The 17,412-nt window shown below is 43.8% G+C and overlaps 3 protein-coding genes across 3 annotated transcripts; 2 read left to right on the top strand and 1 right to left on the bottom strand.

Moving 5' to 3' along the window:
* The first annotated feature begins 3,028 nt into the window (after positions 1 to 3,028).
* Positions 3,029 to 5,894, top strand: LOC115739314 (endoglucanase 12-like). The gene is made up of 5 exons (XM_030672345.2): positions 3,029 to 3,460; positions 3,599 to 3,903; positions 4,396 to 4,993; positions 5,097 to 5,269; positions 5,374 to 5,894. Exons 1-5 carry the CDS (start codon positions 3,073 to 3,075, stop codon positions 5,773 to 5,775), a joined length of 1,866 nt encoding a protein of 621 aa, XP_030528205.1. The 5' UTR covers positions 3,029 to 3,072; the 3' UTR covers positions 5,776 to 5,894.
* A 426-nt stretch (positions 5,895 to 6,320) lies between these two features.
* Positions 6,321 to 10,622, top strand: LOC115739319 (aminoacyl tRNA synthase complex-interacting multifunctional protein 1). The gene is made up of 3 exons (XM_030672355.2): positions 6,321 to 6,909; positions 9,158 to 9,364; positions 10,253 to 10,622. Exons 1-3 carry the CDS (start codon positions 6,445 to 6,447, stop codon positions 10,394 to 10,396), a joined length of 816 nt encoding a protein of 271 aa, XP_030528215.1. The 5' UTR covers positions 6,321 to 6,444; the 3' UTR covers positions 10,397 to 10,622.
* A 345-nt stretch (positions 10,623 to 10,967) lies between these two features.
* Positions 10,968 to 16,591, bottom strand: LOC115739315 (methylenetetrahydrofolate reductase 2-like). Its single transcript, XM_030672346.2, has 11 exons — positions 15,917 to 16,591; positions 15,706 to 15,766; positions 15,513 to 15,595; positions 15,243 to 15,416; positions 14,525 to 14,698; positions 14,326 to 14,426; positions 14,121 to 14,232; positions 13,342 to 13,422; positions 13,070 to 13,247; positions 11,520 to 11,857; positions 10,968 to 11,378 (listed from the first exon to the last, which is right to left on the bottom strand). The coding sequence occupies exons 1-11, from the start codon at positions 16,337 to 16,339 to the stop codon at positions 11,295 to 11,297; spliced, it is 1,809 nt and encodes a 602-aa protein (XP_030528206.1). The 5' UTR covers positions 16,340 to 16,591; the 3' UTR covers positions 10,968 to 11,294.
* Positions 16,592 to 17,412: the final 821 nt, after the last annotated feature.

Consider the following 17,412-nt stretch of genomic DNA (forward strand, 5'->3'; position numbering starts at 1 on the left):
TATGAGGCCCTTCGCGCCCTTGCTCGAGGCCACAACAACCGTCGCCAGGGCCGTCGCGGCCCCTCCGGCCGAGGGTGAGGAGGCCCTCGCCCTTAGGCTAGCCAACCGTGGTCGGCGAGGGCCCCTTGCTGGCCAACAACGGAAAATGAAAAAAAAAAGAAACCAAAACAAAAAAAAAATTCAAAATAACTTTAAAAAATAAAAATCCACATGTACAGTAAAAAATTCAAAAAAATTGCTCCGGTGATGTCACGTTAGATTTTTTGGTGTCCATGTAGGATTTCTAGCTAGGCAAATCAGTATGGCACTTAAGTGATAGTTTTTTCTAATTTGTGGCACTCACGTAAGCGAAAAAAAAGAGTTATGGCATTCAAGTGAACGCCGTATACAAGTTATGGCACTCACGATATACTTATCCCTGATTTTTTCATATGGTTTACGAATTTAAATTGCACCATTGACATGAGTGGCCTAATGTTATAAGGTTAATATTGTATCAAGAGGCTTGAAAAGCACTTCCAAAAGTAGTGATATGCTAGTTTTGTTGGGGTGTAGTTTATACTCCCCTGCGACAGGAAATCACGTGACTCCCGCTACAAACCGAACAGGCGGGGAGCCCGAGGGAGCCGCCTTGGCAGGGGTCTCAAGCTGGTAGTGCCCCCTGGACACCGGAGTACTTTTACGTTTTAAACCCATAATTTTTCATTAGTAGTTTGGGTTTAGGCTTATAAATAACTATTGTTATATATACTCTTTTTTCACTTTTAATCGAGTGATGTAACAAGAGGTGCGCTGTACTAATTATAATAAAATTTTCTACTGGACGTAGCCCTAGTTTAAGAATAAATTAGGATAAAATCTCGTGTCTTAATTTTCTTTTTCTCGCTCGTTTTACTTCGCTATGATTGTGCGCCGATCCTAACAAGTTTGGAGTAAATGAGTGATGGATCCCTAGCAACAATTAGGGGCTGTGGTGAAATATTTACAACTTAGGTCGAACATTTTCTAACGGGCGTGAGCCCAATGCGACAGTGCTCATAAAAAGTAGCTACTTCAAACCTCAAATTGGCATTTATACCATTCGAAGATTATGATGTGGTATCTCCGATTGGTATACAATCTCGTTCATGGCGCATGCACATTTATTCTCTCGTGAGTCACAATGACTTACAACTAATGACTCAATTGATCATCGACACAACACTAGCGACACATTATACGGTACGAGCTTTTTATGTTTAAATGATGTCAGAAAATCCGACTAACAAAATCAAATCATGAGACGGAGGGAGATTATATCGAAAAAGATACGTCTTAATCACACATTTAACTCCGGCAAAGAAAAAAAATCACATATTTGACGTACTTAAGCAATGCGGTATTACACTGAATCTTCTCCCGAACGCGTAAGACGCCCCCTTCAGGTGGTGGCAAATTACGTTTTTTATGAGGCACATCACAATCGCGTCCTTAAACGACACGAAAATACGCTTTTAACAGAAAGAAATAAAAGAAAAAATTACATCGGGGAGGCAAGAACCTCTATCAAACACTTGGTGGGTGGTCGGCAAAAGAGAGAGAACGCTAATTGTGATCGCGACTTAATTCATTATGTAAGTCAATGGGTGCCAATAAACAATCACGTAGTTCAAAAAATTAAAACGGGAGAGAGATCGATCGATCTTGAAGTTGGCCACTCGCTATCCAACGGGCAAGTAGGTCGATACAAATTAATCAAGATAATTAGAAAAAAATAATTAAATTAAGGGTATAATTAATTGAGCACGACCCTGAATTTCTATTTTTTTTTTTTTTGTTAAATGGCATGATGGTGCACGGCCCTATGCGCGATTAGCTGTCCCTCCTTTTCATGTCGTTTTGGGTCGTACAGATGCGTGTCGTAATCAAAGTCGAGATTTGACTAACTTAAATTTTAATACCATTATTGTCAAAGTCTATGACCCTAGATGTGAACAATTATTTTGAAAATAAAATAAAATAATAATGTGGCCAACGAAAGTGAAAAAGACGTACCACGTTCCCTGATCCGCCGTTGCCGTTGGCCAGTGTTTATGCTAATATTTTCCAGTGTAGCTAAATAGATTAATTAAGACATTAAAGGTTGGTTGGTTCCATTCGATTTACAACAACAAATGATCCAAAACACTAAAATGTTACCCATCCTGTGTTGGAATCGCCTCATGCTCGAAAAGTAATGTGCGAGGAGATTATGCCCCCCGACTTTACGGGGGTGATTTGCGTGTCTCGCGTGTAAATTAGCCGAGCCAAAAAATTCGAGTGCCGAATTGGATAAGAAATGATTAAATGTGATAGATTCGAAACATTGAATGAGACGGATCTCATGATGGAATCGCATCACAATCGAAGTAATATCCGAGGAAGCTATGCCTCAAAATCAATAGGTTCATTCGCGTATGGATTAATCGTGTAAAAAATTTGAGTAGCGGATTCGATAGGACATGAGTAAATGTGAAGGATCGGAAGCATTAAATAAGACGAATCTCGTTTTGAAATCGCGACATACTCGAAGTAATGTCCGAGGAGGCCATGCCTCGCGTGGTCAATAAGTCGAGTCGGAAGTCCGAATACCGCGTGAATCGGAAAAATCGGGTTGCGTGCATAACGAGGAATTTTTATTATGTCAAAAGCGTGCATTGACATTCTGGAAAAGATAGGGGCCAGTTCAACATTCCCTGTATACAATAACTAGACTTCCTTATTTGAAAAAATAAAAAATGCCCAAAAAATAAATAAAGGAAAAAGAAAAAAGGAAAGTCAGAATCGGGGATTCCAAGTCAACGCTCTCTGTCTGTCTGTTCATTGCACGAAACATATGAACGGATCAAAAAAAGAAAAAGAATAGGAAAATGAACAAGGAAATCAGAGATGGGGAGTTGCCAAATCTCACTCGCTACCACCAACCTCGCTTTCATATGATCATGTCGTGCCGAGGATCGAATCTTCACACGAACCGGTTGGAGAAGAAGAAGAAGTAACGTCGCTTCCATGAACTGAGTTCGATCGATCCGAGGGGCTTCGGATTGTGTCGAGATGCATGCCAGGAACCACTGGGGCGGGTCGTTCGAGATCAACGGAGAGTCCTCCGCCACGGAGGACGACCAGCGGAGCCGGGAGTGGGACCCGGCCGCCCTGCACCCCCAGCCGCACCACCACGAGCTCGACGAGACCCAGCAGAGCTGGCTCCTCGGCTCCCACGACCAGCGCCCCAAGAAGGACAAGTACGTCGACTTGGGCTGCGTCGTCTGCAGCCGCAAGGCGCTCAAGTGGACCGGCTGGGCCTTCGTCGCCGCCTTCTTCTTGATCGCCCTCCCCGTCATCATCGTCAAGACCGTGCCGAGGCACAAGCCTCGTCCGCCGCCGCCCGACAATTACACCGTGGCGCTCCACAAGGCGCTCCTCTTCTTCAATGCCCAAAAGTGTACATGCCTCCTTCTCAATCTCGATCTCCGGTCGTCTCGTCGAATCGATTGATTATGAAGTCGGTTTGCTTTGCAGAACGACCAGGATTCGGCCTCTGATAACGTCGCGAATCTTGATTTTTTTCTTTCCGGTGCAGCTGGGATATTGCCCAAGAATAATGGCATCCCTTGGAGAGGCAACTCGGGGCTGCAGGACGGGAACACGACGGACGTGAAGGGAGGGCTGGTCGGAGGGTACTACGACGCGGGCGACAACACCAAGTTCCATTTCCCGATGGCGTTCGCAATGACGATGTTGAGCTGGAGCGTGATCGAGTACAACCACAAGTACCAGGCGGTCGGCGAGTACAACCACGCCCGGGACCTCATCAAGTGGGGCACCGACTACCTCCTCCTGACCTTCAACTCCTCGGCGACCAAGATCGACAAGATCTGCAGTCAGGTAATGCTTTGTCACATGTCGCCGGAAAAAATGACTGTTCCATTGTTTATCTGGTTTTAGTTCCTGATCGGCGATTTGCATGCTAATCTCCGGCTTATAGCTTTAAGCTTTTTAAGTTGTATGAACTCAGAGTAATGGATGAAGTACGTAGAAAGCGTATTCTGATACGAACTCAGTTCGATCATTCGTATCTTAGACGAAAAACTCGGGTTATCTTGGTCACTCCTGTCGGTCTCCGATACTCGGGTCGACGGGTGGCACTTCGGATCGTCTGATCTACAGAGTTAGTACAAGTAAAATGTGGTCAACGGGTTATTGATCAGAATTTGGATGGAATTATCTCCCAACTTTGTTAGGCTCTTGATCAGACTTGATTAGATTCAGAGGCTTAAAGTGCCCAACTTTCTGAGGAATTTGTGAGTCCAGGTTCAGAATTTAGCTTCAGGAATGCTCATTCATATGGAACTCCATTTGATGTTGCTGTTCTTCTAGGTGGGCGGATCTCAGAACGGTTCAACGACTCCGGACGATCACTACTGTTGGACCAGGCCGGAGGACATGGACTATGCGCGGCCAGTGCAGTTCGCTAATTCCGGGCCGGATCTCGCGGGGGAAATGGCTGCGGCCCTCGCGTCCGCTTCGATCGTGTTCCGGGACAACCCCTCCTACTCCAAGAAGCTGGTCAAAGGCGCCCAGACGCTCTTCGCGTTCGCCCGGGACTTCGGGAGGCGCACCCCTTACTGCCGCGGTAATCCTTACATCGAGCCCTATTATAACTCGACGGGCTACTTCGACGAGTACATGTGGGGTGCGGCGTGGCTGTTCTACGCTACTGGGAACCAGACCTACATCTCCCTGGCCACGAACCCGGGCCTCTCCAAGAACGCCAAAGCGTTTTACATGATCCCGGACTTGAGCGTCCTGAGCTGGGACAACAAATTGCCGGCGGCGATGCTCCTCTTGACGAGGCTGCGAATCCTCCTGAACCCGGGCTATCCGTACGAGGACATGTTGAGCATGTACCAAAACGTGACCGGCCTTACCATGTGCTCGTATCTTCGCGAATTTCGCGTGTTCAATTGGACGAAAGGTAAGGTCTCGTCTCTGCAAATCACATGAAATCTGATCTGATGCACGCAGTTTTCAACAAGAACAGAGTCCAATTCAGTAGTGCTGTTGCCTTGAATTTGCAGGAGGAATGATACAGCTGAACCACGGAAAGGCACAGCCGCTGCAATACGTCGCCAACGCTGCGTTCTTGGCGTCTCTCTACGTTGATTACATGAATGCTACCGGCGTCCCGGGATGGTACTGCGGTCCGAACTTCGTATCATCCGACACTCTTCGGAAATTCGCCACCTCTCAGGTGACTGCTAATCCTATCTGCTTACCGAAACCGAGTCCGAATTTTGTTTTGCTCATGCTCCTGTCCGCTAAAGTCTCTGTTCTGGTTGGGGCAATGAAACTCAGATGAACTACATCCTGGGAGCAAACCCATTGAACATGAGCTATGTGGTCGGGTTCGGCGCAAAGTACCCGAAACACGCGCACCACCGCGGCGCGTCGATCCCGCACGACAAGACGAAGTACTCGTGCACCGGGGGGTGGAAGTGGCGCGACACCCGCAACAGCAACCCCAACACGATCACGGGGGCGATGGTCGCAGGGCCGGACCGGTTCGACCAGTTCAAGGACGTGCGCGGGAACTACAGCTACACCGAGCCCACCATGGCTGGGAACGCGGGGCTCGTGGCGGCTCTCGTATCGCTGACGGAGAGCGGCGGCCGCAGCATTGACAAGAACTCCATTTTCTCGGCTGTCCCGCCACTCTATCCCGTCACCCCGCCGCCACCGCCGCCGTGGAAGCCCTGAACCTCTGATTGCTTTAGTTGATTTTGCTCCAATATCCTTCTTGTCATTGCCCGTTGTTTATATGTTGCACATTTTAGTATTTCAATTGGCAAAGTTAATGGAGCTTCAGAGTTATACATCAAAAATTAATTTTGTTCAATTGAGAGATATATAACTTTCTTCACATGTTTGAGGATTTTCATCATTTTCCCAGCAATAAAAGAAAAATACATGCCGTGATCGCGCTCTCGAATTCGCGGTATAAATTCAAAAACGAGTCATGTGGCACGGAACTCTCAATTTTTTTTTTCTTGGTCAGAATAGGAAACTATTAAATTATTTAAGTATGCGTTTGTTTCACGACATATTTTAAGATTAAAAAAAAATGTTTTCTAAAAAAGTAATAATAATATATTTTTAAAAAAATTAATTAATAAAAAATATTTTTATTATCGATAATCATTTATTATTAATTGTTTTCGTGATTGAGAAAAAAAAGTGAGTTGTCAATTTGTGTGATAATTAACTTGGGAAAGGAAAATGAAATGACTCGAGCGAACGCGGACGTGCCCTCGGAATCTTGGATAACGAGATAACGGGACTCTTAATTTTGGTTTCGCGATCTCCCGTCACTCCTCACTCTCGTCAGCTCCGGCGCAAGGAGAAGCCGCGTCTCGCGCACTGATCGGAATGGCGCCGATGGCCGCCGTCAACAGCGTCGCCAAATGCGGCGGCATCCTCCTCCTCTCCACCTGCCGCCGCCAGCTCCGGCGGCCGATGGTCCTCTTCCCAGCGGCGAACGTCAAGAGCGGCGCGCTCTTGGCTTCGAGGGGCGGAGGAGGGGGCGGGCTGCGGATTTGCAGGGCTTCGAGTGCGAGCGCGAATGACGTGGAGGTCGCCGCCGCGAGCTCTTCGGATCCGGCGACGGAGGTGAAGGAAGCGGGGCCGGAGCCGGAGCCGGAGTCGGAGGAGGAGAGGATGAGAAAAATAGGGGAGGCGGCGAGCGTGCTGGACATAAGAGTGGGGCAAGTGCTCAAAGCGTGGAGGCACGAGGAGGCCGACTCGCTGTACGTGGAAGAGGTGGACGTCGGCGAGCCTGAACCGAGAATCATCTGCAGCGGCCTCGTCAAGTACGTCCCTCTCCAAGAGCTTCAGGTACTCTTGGCTCTGTACATTGCTGCGGCTTGGAACTGTTCTGGAAGTTTGAGGATGAAGTAGATGGTCCGCGTGTATGCTTTTACTCTCAATTTCATTGGATTGCCTAGGAGGTTTTGGATGATTGCTCGGTCGATCTACTGCGTGCGAGGCAAAAATTAACCTGGTCTGACATGACAGATGCATTTTTCGTGGTCTTGGATTGACAATTTCTCCTTTGTTGTGCTTGGGATACCTTCACATATAGTTCTCATCACTTCACCGACTGAAGACTGAGGTTCAGTTTAGGTTACTTTTTTGTAGTTTTTGGTGTTCTGAGCTTTTAATAGGTAGGGGTCATATGCCACTCAGGCTTCGAAGTCGAAGAATTTAGAGTTAACAGTTTGAGCAAGTTTTTGAAGAACAGAATGACTGACCTTTTTAGTTCATGTCTGCAAGTACAGCCTGCCTAACCTTACTGAGAAGTCTGAAAAGTTAATTCAATAAGTGTAATGCTGAAGTACCATGCACGAAATGAGCATGACTGCTCTGTTAGTTTGATCTACTTTGATGATATGAGCTGCTTGGTGTGGTCATGAATGAGAGGCTTGGAAGCATAGCCTTAGAGAACGAGTTTATCTATTTTTGCGCTGATGCATTAAAGAAGGTGTTGGCTGATTTCGTTACGGTAAAGAATCTCTGAAGGAGGAAATTTAGGGCTCTTTAGTTGGAAGCTGGAGACAAATGCACTTCTTTTATAGGTTATTTGCCTTTATAAGATCAAGCAGCTGAATAACTACATGATTGGTTGTGGTGTTACAATTTAAGGAAGTCCTGCAAAGGTAATCTGTGACTTCCATGGGGGGTTACATGCAGAAATTTAGATGAGGCCAGATTTGTAGGTAAGTTGGGGGTTTGTCCTATGACACCTTAAGATTAGAAAGGACAAATTAGACATCCTTTTGATAATGTGGATCTCTTATACACCGTTAGAAATTGCAATATAGACGAAGGCTCGGTCATCCTCTGTCATTCTTTACATCTCCTGAGACTGATGGTGTCATTCTTGTTGAGTCAAATTTAAATAGTCTACCATTTAAGCTTGTTCACTCAGTACTTGCAAGTTTCTAGTTCGTGTAATTTATCTAGATCCTGGCCACTGTATGAATCCTCTTACCTGATGGAGGTCTTCTAGATGGAACTGTGGTCTTGCCATACGAAATATGAAATGGTCGAATGTATTGCCTGGTCTGAGGAAGCTATGAGTATCAGCTTGGTATCTGCAGTAGGTGGTCTATTGTGATGCCTTCTTCTTTTGTTAGGGAATTGTGATGTCAATGATCTGACCAAGTAGGCTTCATGATTTTGAACTCACTTTTCTCGAACAATGTGTAACTTCAATCCCCCCTGTTGATGAGCTTGTAGTCAGAAGTAGATCTCCTACTTTGAAGCTTAGCGCAACAGAATTGATCTCCTATGGGAAAGGAATTTCATGATTTTGGATCGGCTAGTGTACATTTATATTATTATGACCTTTAGCAGCAAAAATAAGTTAACATGTGAAACAAGGAAACCTCAAGGGGTGGCTCAAGTGGCAAGCGCATTCATCCTTCTCACTCAAGACTTGGGTTGCTTGATAATTTCTTGGGGCCAGCCTAGAGGCACAATCCTATGTGTCTACAGTAATTTCCCAGTGAGTGTCAGACAGGGGACTGTCATACACGATGGGTATTAATCGGGTGCTCAAAGAGTCCCCGACACCCGTTGATATAAAAAGAAAATTAACAGCTGATATAATGACAGCCTTTATTGAATTAAAAATTCAAGCACATAAAAGCTAGGCATTACTTTCAAAGAAGGCAAAAATATGAGGACTGAAATTGTAGCGAATCAAAAGTGACTGCCGTCAATAATAATGTGTTGTAGGTCCACTATCAACTGAACATAGCCCTAAAGGTTCTTCTCGTCAAATGGCAAAAAAGTTTGCTAGTTTTAGAAAGTGCATCTTTGCCTTTTGTGCGTAAAGCACGTGTAAACAGATCCTTTTTTTGCCTGTGGCATTACAGGTCCTCTTCTCTTCAACAATTTAAGTAATAGACAGGTGGGATGCTTCTTGATACCCTGCAAACTTAAGAGTACAAAACATAGTTATCATATTGGCGGTTGAATTACTGACCAGATTTGGGACAATATATAGAACTATGACTTGGGATGCTATCATTTCTTTTTTGGATGAGTCATGTTAATGATGTTTGTTTAAAATTTGCAGGGCAGAAATGTAGTTGTACTAGCAAATCTGAAGCCAAGGAATATGCGTGGAGTTAAATCAAACGGAATGCTTCTGGCTGCTTCTGATGCATCTCATGAAAATGTTGAGCTTCTTTTGCCTCCTGAGGGCTCGATGCCTGGTGAGAGAATATGGTTTGGTTCAGAAGATGAAAAAGAAAAACAACCTCTTCCTGCAACGCCTAATCAGGTACTTTCTACGTACTATCTCTGGGAGTATATGCATGACGCATTACAATCGTCAATGGTCTCTCTCTTTTGTTTCCACACTGTTAGGATATGATTTTCTAAAAAGATATTTCTTGTGATGCGTGGACTGTTGACTGTGTGGTCAACCGTTCGCCACAAAATTTCCGCCTCTGCTAAAGTCCTTCTTTGACCATTATCATGGTGATTGCAGCCCAACTGAAGGAACTTGAATGGGCTTAAGATCGATGCCATTGATCTGCCAATTGATATATCACCAGAGCATTACTTTTTCTTTTTTGATGTTTGGTATTGATTTAAGTACCGTAAGCATCATTTAATTGTTTCTTACGCCCTTGCATCAGTTAAACCAATAACTTGTTACTTTCAAGAGAGAACAAAACTCATGTTTTCCAATTAGAAAAGCCTATGTTGAAGGTTTAGTAGGTTATGCCTTATTGTAGTCATGTAATTGCACGTTTTTGCCATTGTCTTATCGTGACATCAGTTGATCTTGCCTTGTGTCTGAAACCTCCTGTCCAGTAGTAATTACATTATCTAAAGTACTAGCAATCGGAGAAGCTTGAAAGCTTTTAAAGCTTAAAAAGCAAAAAGCTTTCGATTAGGAAAGGCTACATTGAAGATGTAGTAGGATTTTCTCATTGCATGCTTCTTTTACTGTGAAGTATACATTTCTGCACTCATGATGACACAAGTATTCCAAGAGTCTCAGGCCTTTCAGCCCCGTCAGTAAGTGAAACAAGAAGTGAAGATATGTATACTTGGTGGACTAAGAATTATAATGAGCATGAAACCGAAAGAAAATACTTATTGAGGACATGACAATATATTATGTCTTTTTTCTTGATGGTTCCGCACAAAAATTTTGAAGGTTCAAAAGAAAAAGATTTGGGAGTCGGTCCAGCCCCATCTGAAGACCGATGCTTCCTGTAATGCCATGCTCGGACATCACTTCATGCGGACATCTCTAGGTATGGTAGTATGCAAATCTCTGAAGAATGCCAATATATCTTGACTGTGTATGGCAATGTGCTTCTCATTCTGGTCCTTTTCTTTTGAATCACGAGCAGTAGCATCCTATCAGCTAATATCATCAAACTGTAAAGTGCTAGAGGGCTAGAGTTGAAATTTCCCTTCGGTTCTTTCATGAATGTATGTTACGGGCAGAGGCTTGCCATTTTTCAAAGGAGAGAACGATTTTGAATGGAGATGCGAACTTAATGCTGGCGATGATGAGGAAGCAAGATGCTTCGAGCAGTCTGGATTTTGGCTAATCAACTTTGGTTTGGAGTTCGATAAAAAAAAATAACTTTGGTTCGGAGGATAGGGCACTTTTTGCGGCATCTTTTCTTGTGCTGATATCGTGTCTAAGCAGGCTATTTGCCCAATTTTCATAGCAGAAAAGTACCTAAAGCTGCGACGGAAGACGCTCACATTCGGATGCTTCTATGTTACATCAGGAAACTGTTAACCGGGGCTCACAAGCTACACGGTCCATTTTGTTGCGTCTCCATAAGAACTGTCATAACTTGCTTCGACCGATATAATGTCTCGCGATGCGCCAGACTAGAACCGCATCAAATCCGATGAAATGTCGCTGTGAAATCATTTCATGACATGTCATCATCATCATCATAAATACTCCGCATCGTTCATGCTGAGAATACTGATGGACTACATATTCAACGAACAAACCTGAACCCCATATAAGTATACAAGGCCGAGAAAATTTGTAAATCAATATAACATTCTAAGGATTGAAAAGAAAAACCATCTGCTGGACTATCTAGATTACAACTTGTGTGGTAAATTGCAATACCAGAAACCCAACAGGTTATTCCCACAACAATCTCCTTGAGGAAATCAAAGTACAGGCATCTCCACTGCAACTCGATGGCGGTAAGTGGCACGCTTCATATATCATCGAACACAGCGAACAAATCGCTCTTCATGTAATCGTTATCTACCAAGCTTACCAGGAAGTAACTGCTCTGTATCTGCAAAGATAAAGACATCCCTTGTTATAACAAAAGCTCCAAAAATGAGGGACACGAACAAAAAAGAAAAAGCAAGAATGTACAGGCAGGTAAGTGACATGGTCCATATACGAAAGACATGTATGATGAGAGCGCACGAACCTCGTGAAGCAATTTTTGCGACGGGTCACCCTCGGGGTACAGACGAGCCCACCCCCTCGACCAGATTTCGAACGCCTCATCCTTCCAGACCGAAAAGCTGGCCGGATCAACCACAGTGGGTTGAATAATCTCCTTCGCCGGGAAGACTCCCCACGTCACTGCGTTCACATCGGATTCCCCGACGTTGGATATCCATTTGTCACCTTCTTTGTTAACGCCAATGTAGGTCAGGTTTGGGAATCCCTTGCATTTCTCCACGAGGGTGTTTAATTTTTCTGGAGAGCAGAAAAACTCCAGATAGGCCTTTTGGTACACGTAACCTCCAGGACCACCCCATCCTGAAAAAACATCAGTCGCGAGGCGTTAGAAAGGCAAGAGAAAGACACGAGAACTAGTGATCCACATTCCTAGTGCATCCAGTTTTCTTCGGGAAGAAAAAGGCCTTAGGAGCATTCTGCAAACTGAACTCAAGCAATGTAAATAAGTCCCTTGACTACTTATAACAGACGCAGAAACAGCACAAACTTTAATGGAAGAATCACAACTTAAGTTTCTCTGGGAAAACTCCAAGGTTTAAGATGTTTTAAGCCTGTTAAGTTTGCAAAACAAAGAGAGCCAATTCTCAAAACTAACAAAAAAAGGGAACTTTTTTACTAGTTTTTTTTTCCCCACTGTGTCATATATTCTTCAACCTCATTGAGTTCATGTCCTAAATAAGATCTTCCGGGTCCTGGAAATCTCTCTAATTTTTTAGCTTTATCTCTTACTAACCCTTTCTTACCCCTTCACATGTAAGCCCTCTCACAGACCCAGCCTCTACCAACAGAACTCAAATTCGTGAATTGAATATTTCTCTCGAAATCTTATCACGCAATACAAACTTTTCTCTGAATCTCTCGGTATGTACCTTTAAAGTAACCACAATAAAATTGCTAAGAGAACTGCATATTACGTATTACCGTCATCACCTAGCCTTTGTTGGCATAAAACTTTGACAAGACATTTTACGACCATCCACGAGCATACTACATATGCAATTCTTTTTCTATATTCAATAACAAAGTGCTTAAACCATGTGCTCTATTCCCCTGTATTTCTACTCAATAAATCCAGAAGACTGAAGAAGCCTGCTGTTGAGTACCTACCAGTACAGATCCTAACCTTGTTTGCCTTTTCCATTACGGATTCTATGTGTCATAATCTTCATACTAAGACAGTTACTACGAAAGTAATTGCCCATAATTTCAGACTGAACTTCGCACATGCCCTAATGAGACGATATAGACCAGAGAAGACAACTCAACAAATAATGGCTTGAAGCACAATGATTGTCTAAGACAAATTCACAGCTTAATGCATGTAACTACTTATAAAAATTCGTACTTAAAGACCAAACCAATTCAAAGAATTGCTGTGTGCAACTAATCTTCTTCTCCACAGTTCGTAAGCTATTACGTGAATAAGTAAAATCATGGCCTCTACCAGCTCAACTTATCAGGAAACAATGATAAGCAGAGAACTCAAAGAAACACCATGGCATGTCTTCTTACCAACAGAAGGAGAATCAGATCTTTCCCCATTAACCGCTGGTTGGCTGTTAATTGTTAGGAAACCTTTCAAATTAATTCTTCCCAGTTGTTCATTAATGATTCTTGTCTCTGGCTGAAGGCCATCCAACTCGGACCAAGGACTACTTCTTAACTTCCCAAGGCAGAATTTCTTAAATTTCTGGTGCACAATAACACAAAATACATAAATTCAGACCTGATAGGTTCTCATAATTCAGAAACAAAAGGAACAACTAAAGAGACAGCAACATCACCTCATGAACATCTTCGACGCTATTCAGGGGAACAACCCATTCTTCATGAAGTTTCTTGTCACGGGCACGTGGACGCATGAACTGGCACCAGAAAAGGACAATTTACAGAATGGTTAGTGCCACTTATAGATCATAACGAGAATAAGCCTTGCAAACCATATTGAACAAAATAACCGCATATATCTCCAAAGCAGAACAAACATTGTAAATAAAGGAAATCACAAGGAAGAGTGAGTCCTCTCTAAATTAGCAAATCCATAGGAACTTGAAGACTGCAGAACTCCATTAAATTGACTGAAAACGCAGCAACATCACAATCTTCTCTATTCAACGGGAAGTTTATCACAACGTACAATCTTGGTCAATGAAGTTCGGAGATAGGACTAGGAAAAACCTTAAGATAGGAGACAGATCAAAGAACTAATAAACAAGTCATTAATACATCAGTAACAAATCCTCCCTCCTCCCTCTCTTTGACTACAGATGAAACATTAGCCATGATTTACATGATCAAAAACACGACACAACACCAATAAAGATGGGCACAAACATAGCAAAAGAAAAACATCCAAACAGGAGGAAAACCTGCGCATGACACAACTCTTTTGCTTATATAGGAAAACATTTAACAGATTAACAAACAAACCACATGCTCAAGTACCTAATTTTCAGTGTCATCAAACAAAGCTCAAGTAGTCACGGAATAGTATGACAAGACTTTCTACTACTTCAACAATTGTCAAAAACCAACCGCATGCATAATCTATGGCATGCTATACCTGGTAGTCAGTCAGTGTCCCATACGATGCACTCCGGGAATCGCCCCATCGTCCACGAGGGTATTGGTCCCACCCCATGGTCCTTGAAATATAACTCTTCGGACGATTTGCCCTGCCATGATAAGCCCAATCATCACGTCCGATGAATAATAATATCTAATTTACAATAAACTAACACTAAACTTCTCATCCTCATGTATTGTACCAGAATATAGGCCGGACATCTTCCTTGACACGGAAGACATTTGTAGGACGTCTCCAAGGAAGAGACCTTGAAACTTTAGCCTCCTCAATCAAACCAAGATTCTGATGAAATACTTACTATATGTTAGTAAAAGCCTGAAGAGATCAAAGCTACCCCAACAATGCAAATATAGTTAAAGGCTCGAGGATGTTGGAACAACCGTTAATATAGCCAATGCTGACTTCTCCATGTTGAGCGTGTAAAGATGAATTGTCTTGATTCCATTAGCCAAAATTTTCTTACACATTTCAGCTCCAAGGTGAATACCATAGTTTCTAACAGCTTCTTCATTGTCCTTGATTGGCTCCAAGGCAGCAGTTATTTCAGCTGGTATCTGCAACATACTCCATTCAAGCATTCAATGATAATAGAACTGGAAAAATCAGTACATAATTCTGCATTGCCTTGTGATTATCATCTTCTTTTGATTGCTTTCAACATTATTTCCTTTTAGCTAAGCGTGAGCCATGAGATAAGGGTTGCCTCTCTCCCTTTCATCCAATCTAGAAAAGGGATCCACACCACAATAGTATTACCAAGTATAAAATGGTCCAAACCATAATATTTTCATACAATATGCTGCCACGTTGATCTTCCCATTTAATTTAGTGCCAGACGAATTCATCAAATTTACAATTTCCCATTTTTATTTATATTTAACCCAACCGAATTCTAGTTGCATACTAGAATAAGTCAAGAAAACCTCATATTATTTGACTAAATAGGACATGGACAGCGAGAATGTGTTGAGATTTTATCCTAGAGAATTATTGCACAACCAATGCAGAGCACCGGCTTTCCCCGAACCATATTAGCATCGGCAATATCTGAAAGCACCAGTAGAGCAAATGGAGCACATACAGGAGAAAGTAACACACCTTTGTTTTGCAGAAACCAGTCATGCGAATGAAGCCCTTATAGTTGTTAATCGGCATGATGCCTGGAACAATAGGACAACGAATTCCAACTTGGCGACAGTCATTCACGAACTTGAGGAAAATATCAGTGTCATAAAATAGTTGGGTAATGATGAGATCAGCTCCAGCATCCACCTACAAACATTTATTGGTCACATGGACACATGCACATAGAAGTCATAAACATAAACGACCACTAGATTGATCCGAACTGGCGTGATGCCGCCGTACCTTTCTCTTCAAATAGGCGAGCTCGCTCTGGTAAGCCTGCAATGTAGCCACGCCATCTTTTCCTATGACATCCGGATGGCCCTCTGATTGCACAAAATAGCAAGACATTGAAATCTCACACAATGCTTACAAACCAATAAAAAACACGAGATTTTCAGGAAACGAGTGAAGAGAGCAGAGCAAATTAAACAACCTGGATAGCCAGCAACCGTAATGCCGAAGTAATCTCCATATTTGGCTCTGATGTGTTTCACCTGCATTTTACTCCTAACAAGTAAGCAGATCCAGAACTTCACGATGACACAGGACAATCTAACGTACTCAAAATCTAGATACCAAGCAAGTGTTAAGTGCATCAATTACAAACTCCCAAAATGCCCAAGAAAAGAATGAAGTAAACGAACCAAGTCGAGGGCGCAGGCAAACCCGCCCTGGACCTGGACGAACTTGTCCTGGCCGTGCGGGGGGTCGCCACGGAGGGCGAGGACGTTCTGTATTCCATTGGATTTGATGGCGGCGAGGGCGTGGTCGATCTTCTCGACGGGCATGTTGGTGCAGGTGAGGTGCATCATGGTCTCGACGCAGATCATGTTCTGCATCCGGTTCGCGATGTCGAGGGTCAGGTCGGCGGTCGAGCCGCCGGCGCCCCAGGTGATGTCGCAGAAGGAAGGGTTGTGGACGACCATCCGGTCCATCCGCTCGAAGAGGTTGTCGACGCCGTCCTCCGTCTTCGGCGGGAAGAACTCGAACGAGAACACCGCCTTCCTCTGGCTGGCATCGCCGTTGCACACGCCAGCCGACTCTCTGATCTTGTCAATCACCTTCATTGCGCCTTCGTTTTCTCCGAGATCTCGTCGGTTCTCGGGGTGAAATAAAAGCGAGCACCGACAGGGTGGGAGAGATATCAGAGGCTGAGGTTCGCGCACTACTCTGCCTCACGCATCAATGGCGGATATAGAGAGAGAGAGAGAGAGAGAGAGAGAGAGGACGAAATGAGATCTGAGATTCAGTCACCCAATATAAGGAGAGAGTTGGTGAGAGGGCCCACAGCACCACACCCGAACACAACCATCACTCAACCACCGCCCACCCTCACCTCCTCAAGAGCTGACTCTTTTACAGACACTCCACCCAAGTTCCATTACATTACATTACAGTGGTCTGATTCATTCCCATTGCAACCGGTAAAAGATTGAATTTTTAATTTTTTTTAGATGCACCCAGTGGAAGATTCAAATCAGATTTCAACAACCGAGCGCCAGGCTAGAACAACCCTTTTGAGATTTGGTTTCTAGGATGGTCCCAACTTCTTGCCATGATGAGATTTCACAACTTCCATTTTTCATCTCTAGATTAGATGTGGGGACCCGAGATGGGCTTGAGGGTGTCACCAACCCAGCTCTTATCCTTTCCTTACATCTCTACTTTGTGTCCACGGAGAAGACAATGCTGCAGAAGCCAAATCCCTCTTATCAAATTAAGATAGTCGTCCATGGACATCGTTCGGCTCAAGAACTAGAACTACACTAAACATACTCGGCCGAATCTCCATGCAAAAAGTTCTGCTAATCACAGTATCTACCGATGCGGCATTACCGGCTTTTCACGAGCATTTTGGACACCGCACTGAGTAATTACAAGAGCACACAAGTTAACGCTCACAAGAATGATCTTGAGGAAAAGGCACAAACCGATTAATTTGCTAAAGTCAAAGGTTAAGTCTAGACGTAGGTAGGACAAACATATATAGCAAATCCACGGCTCTCTCTATCCATCACCAAAACCTTGGAATGAGAACGCTTGGATGCGGGGTTGTTGGAGAGGGTCCCACCACACCAAACCCCAAAATAGAAATAAGCCAAACCTTTAGGTTTTATTGGCTGAATGATGTTTTTCACTC

The sequence above is a fragment of the Rhodamnia argentea genome, chromosome 10, assembly GCF_020921035.1.
Source record: "Rhodamnia argentea isolate NSW1041297 chromosome 10, ASM2092103v1, whole genome shotgun sequence".
NCBI lineage: Eukaryota > Viridiplantae > Streptophyta > Magnoliopsida > Myrtales > Myrtaceae > Rhodamnia > Rhodamnia argentea.